The following is a 9,931-nucleotide window of genomic DNA, read 5'->3' on the forward strand; positions in this document are numbered from 1 at the left end:
TCTTTTATATTGTGTATTTCTTCTCATTAAACATTTCACAGGTTTTTAGTCAGGATTATATTGTCTGTTTCAACATCTCGGGTTTGCATTAATGGTTTAAATCTATTGCTTTGTGGAAGAGGTCTGAAACTTGTTAGTCTAGTTCTAGTGAAGAGTTCTCTTTGAGCAAAAACCCAAAGTGAAACAATCCTTTCTGTTTTCTATAATACCAACTGTGTGAGAATAAATTGCCCAATTCATCCCCATTTTGAAATACGATTTCTGATGTGGAAGAAATGAGTAAGATATGTCTCTCTTTCTTTTAGTTTTAAATGCGACATGTAAGCTATATAGGCTGAACAGGAAATTATGGCTCATTCTAGATAGGAATAACTTTGTTAAATTGCATGATTATATTTAGTTTTATAGTAAGGGGACATGCAGCAGTGTGAAATAGACTTTCCTTCAAACAGTAGCTTAAATAGTATAAATAAATCTAAACTTAAAAGTAAATATATGTGAGCAGTGAAGCAAAACTAATGTTTCTTTCAGATACTAAAGCATATATCTAAAGCTCTCTGTTTTGGGGGTAGTACTAGAGTACTCTTTCCTTTAGTACACCTTGTTGTCAGTAGTCAGCCTTGATACCTGAAATGAGGCTTTCTATCTAGACTTAATATGCATTGAAAAGCTCTCCTTGGTTTCTTCATGAACCTGTTTGTACTTGCCTTAAAGCCATGAGGACGCTGAGATTGAAGTGCCAGTTCACCTCCTTGTCAGAGTTTTGGAGCTTTGGGTTCTCCTTCTAGCATCTTGCAAAGCCTCGAATATTCTGCTTTACTGTTTTGTTTTGTCCTAATCTACAGTTCTGTGTTACATACCCTCTTTTCTCTTATAAACAGTATTCGGGTTGATTATTATCAAGGCCCTTTTTGGACTATGCATCATTTTTAAAATTATACTTTGTTTCCTTGTTCTTGCTTTTGAAAGAATGAGCCTTCCCCACCTGAATCTCACATTTCCTTCTTCACAAGCTGGATCCTGTGCTCTGCTTCTCTTACTGCCACTGCCACCACTGATTGCCTGCACTGATCTTAGAGGAGAACCTGTTTGATCTTGTGATTTTGTTGCTTTTCTCAAGGAGCATTTACTAGCCATTTGAGTAAATACAGAGGTCATTAAAAGCATGTGTGTGTGTGGGGGAATTTTGTATGGTGGTGTTTAGAGGTTATTTAGCTTTAAGATGTTCTCTAACAGTGCAGGGGGCATCTAAAAGAATCACCTAACCAGATGATCTTGGTTTTAGAATGATGCACTTGGGTCGTCATAAGCACTGGAAAAATGGCATTCGTGCCTTGTGCTTTTAGAGAGGGTCTGAAAATTGCAAGAAATAAGGCATCTGTTCCTTATGTTTGAAATACCCTATATAAGATTAATAACAGTTTGAAGAGTGAAAACATTGTGGAGGCAAACCTGATGTCTTGAGAGAGGAAAAAATTTTATTGGAAAGGTTTGAGAGTTCAGGGTCTTTATATGACTTTTAAAATCTCTCTGTGATAAATAACTTTAACTTCTTTAATGCATATTTTGAGTATTAACCATACTTGTCCCCCAGATTTTCTCATAAAGCTGCCATCAGGTTGGCCCAAGTTTGATATGGGTTCTTTTAGTTGATTTTAAGTATTTTTGATGGGGTATTTTTTCTTAAGAAGTAACTTAAAATCCATCAGTCTCTATTTTCTTCTCCCCCTCTCTTCTCACTTCCTGTTCTTGACTGAAAGAAATACTTTAAGAATAAAATGGTGTTTGGCGTGTTTTGTTATGTGATGTGGAAAAAAATTAGCTGAGGACTTCATCAGAGAAGTGTATTAATACGATAAAATTAACTTCTTACTCTGGCATTTGCTATGAACTGACACTGTGAGCACACATATCCAGCATTCTGGTTCCTAAAATAGAATCATCAATAGTGAAAAAACATCAGATCTGAAATCACAGTGGATATTAAATAGGAACTGTGAATCCTGCTAATTAGTGGAGATACTGAACATTTAAACTCATTAAATCTGATATATTTCCTTTGGTCATTTTCATTAGCTGAAATGCCAAATACAGAAAGAGGAGGAACTTGCTATGAGGATACTAATTAATTCAAAGCAGTTAATCTTCCTCAGAGACTACATTTGCATAACTGCATATTTTTGCCCTTGTAACTATCCCCAGGCGTGTTCAATTCTGACCCAGACTTGTGCTTGCAAGTTACATGGGGCCATAGCGATGGCAGGAAGAGAAGTCTTTTGTCCTAATCAACAAATAGAAGGGCCAGCTTATGTGTGCAAAAGAGTGCCTTTTGACATCTTGGATATTGATGTATTTTAGGCATGTTTCCCTTCATTCCCTGGAAACAAACCTTAGGATTTCACACATTTTTGGTGATGGTGGACTAATTCAGTTCCAATTTCATGATTTAAGTCATGCTTTATATAAAAAGAGCACAGTATTTCTGTGCTCTTTTTATATAAGGTCTGTCTTACTGCGTTAAAGTGCTCGAGCTGGTAAACTTTACCTCTTGCTTCACTCCCCCAGTGCTCCATATACACATTTGTATGGAATTTGCTTTTTGTTTGGTTTAGTCTATTGATGTATCATGGTACATGGTGTTTTGACTATGCTTTTTGTCAACTAGACAGAAGTACAATTCTAAACCAGCATAGTTTGTTGTGTGACAATGTTGAAATCAGCACCAGAAAGCAAAGCAAAAAAGAAAACCCTCTTAAATGGCAATTTTTTTTCTTTCTGTTGCTCCTATGAAGAAGAATTCTGCTGAAGGAAACACTGTGTTTGTTTGTAATGAAAGAAAAGGCTCAGAAGAACAAGTGGACACACATCTTCAATGGCAGCTAAACCTCCTCACCCATATAGAGAATGTACAGAATGAAGTCACCAGCAGAATGGACCTGATTGAAAAAGAAGTTGATGGTAACTGCATTGCCAGATACTTGTTAATACACCTGTAACAGCATCTTTCATAGCCACTGTATTGTGTGATCTGAGGCACTGAGGATTGATTAAGTGTTGTATTCAAACTTGGGTACCAAAATGATAACCAGAGCTTGTACCCTTGATCCCCCCACCCTTCCACAAGATTTGATGCCCAATAACATAGCTTAAGCACTCAGGATCCCTGAAAATTTAGCTTAAATTTGTGATATTAGGTAGACTTCAGAAAGCTGAGATAACTTGTCTAATCTTTGTCCAGATATAGATCATAAAGTTGATGGGTTTTGGTATGCCTGGAATGGTTCTGGCTTGATTGTTCTAGCAATTGATAATATTCAGGGGAAAAAAAGATGTGTTCATTCTGCCTGTAGCTTTGCTTTGCTACATATTAATAAGACAAATCAGGCTTCAGGAGAAAACTTCTGTGAACTTGTAGCAGAGGAGTAAATATTACAGCACCTGAGTTTACTCACCAGTCATAGAAATTAAGAATGAGGTGAGCTTTTAGTCTACTCATAGGAGTCCCTGATTATCTTTTGACAAATAAAATCGTCTTATTTCTATCTGCAGTTCTACTTTCAGTATTGCTGCTAGTACTGGTCAGTATTTCTAGGCTAAGAGGGTTGACCTTTTCCCTTCTCTGTCTCTACAAGCATAGAAATTCCTTGAAAACATTTGTTGAAGATTGGAAAACCATTCTGTAATCTGGACCTTTTAAACAGGAGCCTGTTAGAGTGACAGGAGCAAGCCTTGCATTTAAGGATTGCGTTTTCTGTTGCAGAACTGTCATAACCGGAAGATCATGAACTGAGGTTTCTTTTATGTGTGTAGATGAATTTTTAGACAAATTGTTAGCCACAAGTATAATTTGCTCCCAGTAACTTTTTATAATAACAATCAAATCAGAATATATGTTTGGAGTGGTCAAGTGAAGTGTGGAATTAGTTGGTGTTTCATAGAATGGTTTGGGTTGGAAGGGACCTTAAAGCTCATCCAGTTCCAGCCCCCTGCCACGTGCAGGGACACCTTGCACTAATTCAGGTTGCTCCAAGCCCCTGTGTCCAACCTGGCCTTGAACACTGCCAGGGATGGGGCAGCCACAGCTTCTCTGGGCACCCTGTGCCAGCGCCTCAGCACCCTCACAGGGAAGAACTTCTTCCTTATGTCTAATTTCTTGTGTTAAGTAAAAATCACAGCCTCAGTATATTTTCCCTTTGTATAAAAGACAGAATAAGAAAGAAAAGTTTAATTGTTATGAAAACTGTTTCTTGAAGACTTATTCTAATCAACTTCTTCCTTTTCCTTCTGTAGTTCTAGAAAGCTGGCTTGATTTCACTGGAGAACTGGAACCACCAGATCCTCTGGCAAGATTGCCTCAGCTCAAGCGACGTATCAAACAGCTCTTAATTGACATGGGGAAAGTACAGCAAATAGCAACGCTTTGCTCTGTATGACAAAAGGAAGAATAAAGAAATAAAAATAGGATCTTTACGGTGAATTTTCTTACTAGCCACAAGACTGACAGGAAGTCAGCAAAAAGCTGAGCATTTATCTGGTTCTTTGCTGATTAGTAGCCTGAAGCTTTAGAGAGAGGAGAGGGAATTTAGAGTAAGGAATCCCTTGTACTGAAAATCTGAATATTCAATGTCCAAACTTCAAAATGTGATATATTTCATTCTGAAAAATGCTGATACGATTTTAACATGATAAACAAGAAAAAAAATCCACACAAGGAAGCTGAACAAACAAAAACTCAGCAAAGAACAGTGTGTGGAAACCTTTGGCAAAAAAATCTACCTTAGCAGAATCCAGCTGACTAGATATTCTTGGGAACTGCTTTTTTAATGAATTCCTCTTGTCTTGCTAGTGAAAGATAGACACAGAGAGATGTGTATCCTCTCTACAAGGAAAGTTTGTAGATTATTTCCTTCTCTCATGAATGTTCAGAAAAGCAAACGTAATAGCTTTGAGTTTTTGAAAGAAACTACTTATCATGGTCTCCTTTTTAAACTATTTTTTTAAATAGAAATCCTTATTGCAGCACCCTTAGGCTCCTTTCAAACATAAGTGGCAAATAGTGGTCAGATGTGCCAAATAATACTAAAACCACTGGGATGAGAATTTGGTTATGACTTACATGAAGGTTTTTTCCAAAGTCCTACTTGGTGCCAGCAATCCATCCAAAATTGATCTAGTTTATATTTTTTTATGTTCTATTGCAGTATTCAGGGTTCAAGGTACAATTTTTGTCCTGGATTAAGCTCTCTTCTGGTGTTGGCCCTCTGAAACTTTACCATCCTCAGCTGGGATGAGGAACGACAAGAGCAGCAAATCTGTCTGTGGCTGGGAATATGCTAAACCACTAGAGTAAATCTCACAAGATACATGATCCAAGATGTTTTAATGAAATCTTTCAGCTTCAGTGAATGAAACGTCATGAAACCAAAGGCAACCTACTTGCTCTGTTAGCTCTTGCTGGATTTTGAGGCCAGGACTTTCCCTGTGCTTCTAAGTTGCCGCTGTACCCAGTGCTACACACACATTTGTATGTGTATGTATATGTGTATAGCTACACATGTACATATATACATACTCTACACATTTATATCTACACATGTCTAGTTTTGTTACAATAGACTCTAAGAACTGGTGGTTAACATGAAATGTTACCTTTTAACAAGCAGTTTCTAAAATTGAAAATAATGTATGTACAGGTTTTGAAATTTGTAAAATATGACTGTTAAAAGGAGGCTATTTAACTGGTGACATTAAGATACTTGAACATTTTATGCCTCACGTCTGTTTATCAGTTCTAGTTATCTGTATAAATGCATTTTAGAACCGATAGACAGTAAACTTGAATTTACCTTTTGATAAAGAGTACAAGCCACTGTACATTCAAAAACTATTTAAATTTGCAAACACACTGTTCTATATGTAAGGTACTGTATGTAAAACTGTTTATTAAAACTATTCTGCATACTCTACATTTTCCACTGTTCTTCCTGATCTGCATACAAATGTAAAAAAGAAGTGTTTGTCCTAATGTACAGACCATCAAAAAATCTTGGAATGCCTTTTGAGGATGCATAACATTGAAATATGTGCCAAAGATGGATTATTTGGGAATGACTTTGCAGCCAGTGCATTGAACTTTCGTGATAGAACCATTATTGAGAAAGCAAGCAGCATGGCTGGTTCATTGCTAAAATAAACCTACCCCGATGTTTCCTGTTTGTCTGTCATATCTGCAGTGAGATACCACTCTTGATGTCCAAAGCAAAATGTAAACCCCTGCTACAGGGTGGTTGCTATTTAAAAAGTCTTGCCACATCAAGCTTGTAGGAGACATTGCAGAGCTGCATGGGAACATGGAAGTTAATTATGAGATGATTGGCAACTTCATAATGCAGAAAGAACACGAGCTGAGGAGTTGTTGACGTTTTTGTAGCAACTGTTAATAAATGAAATACTCTGTTATGTAGCTGGATGCTTAAATAACTGCTTCAAACAATATGAATAGTTGAGTGACCTACTTGCTTTGGGATATATGAGACTCTTTTCTGTTGTTCACTTGCTGCATAACTTCGAATGTGTGAAAGAAGTGTAAATCCAGATGAATTACTTTGAAACAAAGTGGAGTGTATTTACAGAATCTATACAGCATATACTGTAGCAACATTATGCAATGTGTGTCATGTATTATAATTGTAAATGTTACTGAAGGGAAGGTGGACCCGGAGATTCTAGGTGCGAGGATGGAGGTTTCATTCTTAGTGCAGAGATGAAGGAATGGTATCCTGAAAAGGAAATCATAAGGTCAAAGTTAAAGTTGCCCTTGCAGCTTTAATTTGTCTTCTGTTTGCATTTGTAATGGTCTCTACATTTACCTGAGTATGTAATTGTATCCCTCAGGATCCTGCCTTATCAGGATGGACTGTGCTTACAAGAACAAATAATCTGTTCAGTACTTTTTAGTCTTAATTTCTTGCATAGTCACGTATTAGAAAAGTTCCTGCAAGCATTCATGTCTTCTGAGGCACAACCTCAATGTGCTTTTGGTCCGTGCTGTGATACATCACGTATTGCTTGAATGCTTCACAGACTTGTTCGAGTTTGCTTTCTCAAACTGTGATCTTAGTCTCTACCATGCGAACATTAGTTTTGGCTCCAGATTCTCAAGCATTCAAAGGTTTGGGATGCTTCTGAAGTATTTTCTTTGAACACTTACAGTCAAGTGCCATACAAATGCTGAGTGTTTTGCACAGAACGTAACCTACAGTCGATTGCTTTGCTCGTGTGCCAGTCAAACCTGATGTGACCTGGTTCAGACCAGAATTACTTCCAGTCAGCCTTATCGAGAATCTTCTTCCTGTAGGCATCATTTTCTGTCTTCCTCTGTAAATAAGCCAGGGACCTACACACAATCTGTTTTCAACATCATTTATCGAGGTGTGAATTGCAGTCGTTTGTGCCGTAGAATGGAGGCAGACCCACTTGGAGAAAGAAATAGTATCTGGCAGTGTGAGGGGTGGTTTTGATCCTTGTGCACAGAAGGGTAACAACTGTAAATTCATAGCCTTTTAACCTATTGTAAGTTCTTCATAAACAAAAGGGAAATGCCACTGTACAGAAACCTCTTGTGATTTCACAGGGCTAAATGGCAAACTTGTGGAGCCTTGAAATGCCCAGCTTTTTGCCTGGGGGTTGTTTCTATTCATGGTGATTTTATTGAGGGTGATTTGTTTCGAAGCCGCCTTCCTCTGACTGTACTGTAGGCATCTCCATCAGGAATTTGGCATTTTCAGTTGCAGTGATGGCAGTAGGACATCAGTATTGCAGTCATGAATGAAATGTAGTCTTGGTGATGTGGTCAGACGGGCTGGTTATCTTTGAGTCACAGAATGGAGGTACTTCAGCTCATGTGGCAGGGAATGGGTTGGAAGATGCTTCCTGCTAACCCTTTTCTTGGGTAGCTGTAGTTGAGTAGTGCCCATGTTTTGGATATTCTGGCCTTAGGTGCAGAGGTGCTTGTTCAGCTATAGAGTAATTTACAGTGGTAGAAGCCTATTTTCTTTAAAATAGTGGAAGATGATGGGTTGCAACTTTCTGATAGATATGAAGTATTTGCTGTGAGGCAAAGAATTGAAACTGTTCTTCCATGGGTGCAGTCCTCTTTATGGCTGACATCCACCTGTCTCTCTTGATTTCGTCTCTGAAATTCTCCGTGTGCTCCTCACCTGTTCTGCATCTTGTATCTGTTTTTGTTCTCCAGCTTTCAGCACTCTGGCTTCTTCTGTGGTGCCTGAAGGGTTTCATTCCTCTGTTCTTGTGCCCAGTTCTTTCTGGCTGCTGTGGGAAGCACTCGTAGAGGAAGGTCTCCTCTGCTCTGCTGGCCTCAGCCTCCAGTGTGTGCTACAAGTTGGGTACAGTTGGAGTGTGTGCACCATGATCAAATCTTCAGATGTTTTTGCTGCTTCCCTTTAGTAAGTCTCTCCTGATCTCTCTCTCCTCCCGTCTGGCTTCTGACTTAACTGAACTTCAATGACTATGACAGCAAAATCTCTCTGGCACTGCTGGGCTCCAGCACTTCTTACCAAACTGAAAGGCCGGATGTGAAGGAGTCACTCGAACATCACAGTAAAATTAGGAAAGTATTTTGATGCTTGCAAACCAGAATATTGCTCTTTTGTATGTGAAGGGAAACTACAACTATTTTGTTCACTGAAACTTCAACAGACACAAAACAGATCCTGAGCTGAACTGGAGCTTGATGTAAATATCAGTAACAAAAGTAAGGGGTGAGGACAAACAGGGGCTTCATAGCTAGAAGTGTGTGGTGAGACTGTCTGGACTAGCTTGCCCTGTGATGGTTCTGTGGAGGGGCTGATGTGTAAAGGGGTGAATGCAATGATGCCATTCATTTGCAAACAGGACCCATCTTTGTCATGTTGATACACAACACTGGAATTGTAGATTTTCTCTTTACTGCTTAGAAATGTTACAGTACATGCACCTTAATTTTGGAGTGCTTATTAAGGCCAGAGGATTAATCCGTTTGAAATGCCCATTGCTATTCTCACATTTCATGAGCTGACACTTTTTCCCCTGTTGTACTGAGTGTATATGGCTTTAGGTGATCATTTTACAGAGGATGTTTGAAATACTTCAGCAATGATTTTTGTTATACTGTGTTATGTCCTGGGCACTGGGTGTGGGGAATCTGTCTTTAGCAATAAGTATTATACACTATGTGTATATCTGTTTATATATGGAAACCAAGTATGAAGCATGTAATGATGGTGAAAATACACTGCACAAAGAGCAGGCTGTGCATTTGGCAGCCATTCTGCACCAACCTGAACAACCCAAATGAAAGATTGGAGACCACATGGAGAAAAGGAACTCCATGAAAAACTGCTCATACACACTGGGCCTGTGTGTAAATGGTAGATGAGCCAGCCTTATTCTATGAATTGAATAACTAGAGCTAGTTCAATTGCTGTTTACTTCTGACAGCAGCCTTCCTTTCTTCAACACTGGCCAGAGCCACCTCCGTTCAGCTGTAGCCACTGTGCGTCAGTGTATTGTCACTAAACACTCTGAGAGAGGCAGCAGTGCACTATTATTATATCTTCTGTGAGAGAAGCAAAATACTTTCTCCTGTGATTTGTTTTTTTATAATAGCAATAATGTTGACTGCATTCTAATACTCACAATAAAGGTCTGTTGAGATTGTTACGTGCCTGGGCTCCCATTCAGTGGACTTTTGTTCTGGCGACCTGGTGAGTGCTTGTGTGTGTTTTAAAACATTAGGGAATCTTCAGCTGCGTTTTTAGCCTCTAGGCAGTAAGTTATATGCAGTTGATATTTATTTATATGCGTTGGAAAGCTTTGGGGAATCTTCAGTTGTATTTCAGCCTGTAAGCAAAGTATGCAGCCACTAAATTAT

General features: G+C 38.6%; 1 protein-coding gene across 1 annotated transcript in view; it reads left to right on the top strand.

The window, feature by feature from the left end:
* Nucleotides 1-4,660, top strand: part of PHF20L1 (PHD finger protein 20-like 1) — a 49,590-nt gene extending 44,930 nt beyond the window's left edge. Inside the window, exons 18-19 of the mRNA XM_010019048.1 lie at nt 2,796-2,958; nt 4,291-4,660. Of these exons, the coding sequence (XP_010017350.1) occupies nt 2,796-2,958; nt 4,291-4,433 (306 nt within the window). The 3' untranslated portion in view covers nt 4,434-4,660. The remainder of the gene's footprint in view (nt 1-2,795; nt 2,959-4,290) is intronic.
* Nucleotides 4,661-9,931: the final 5,271 nt, after the last annotated feature.

This window comes from Nestor notabilis, unplaced genomic scaffold, assembly GCF_000696875.1.
Source record: "Nestor notabilis isolate BGI_N333 unplaced genomic scaffold, ASM69687v1 scaffold12767, whole genome shotgun sequence".
Lineage (NCBI taxonomy): Eukaryota > Metazoa > Chordata > Aves > Psittaciformes > Psittacidae > Nestor > Nestor notabilis.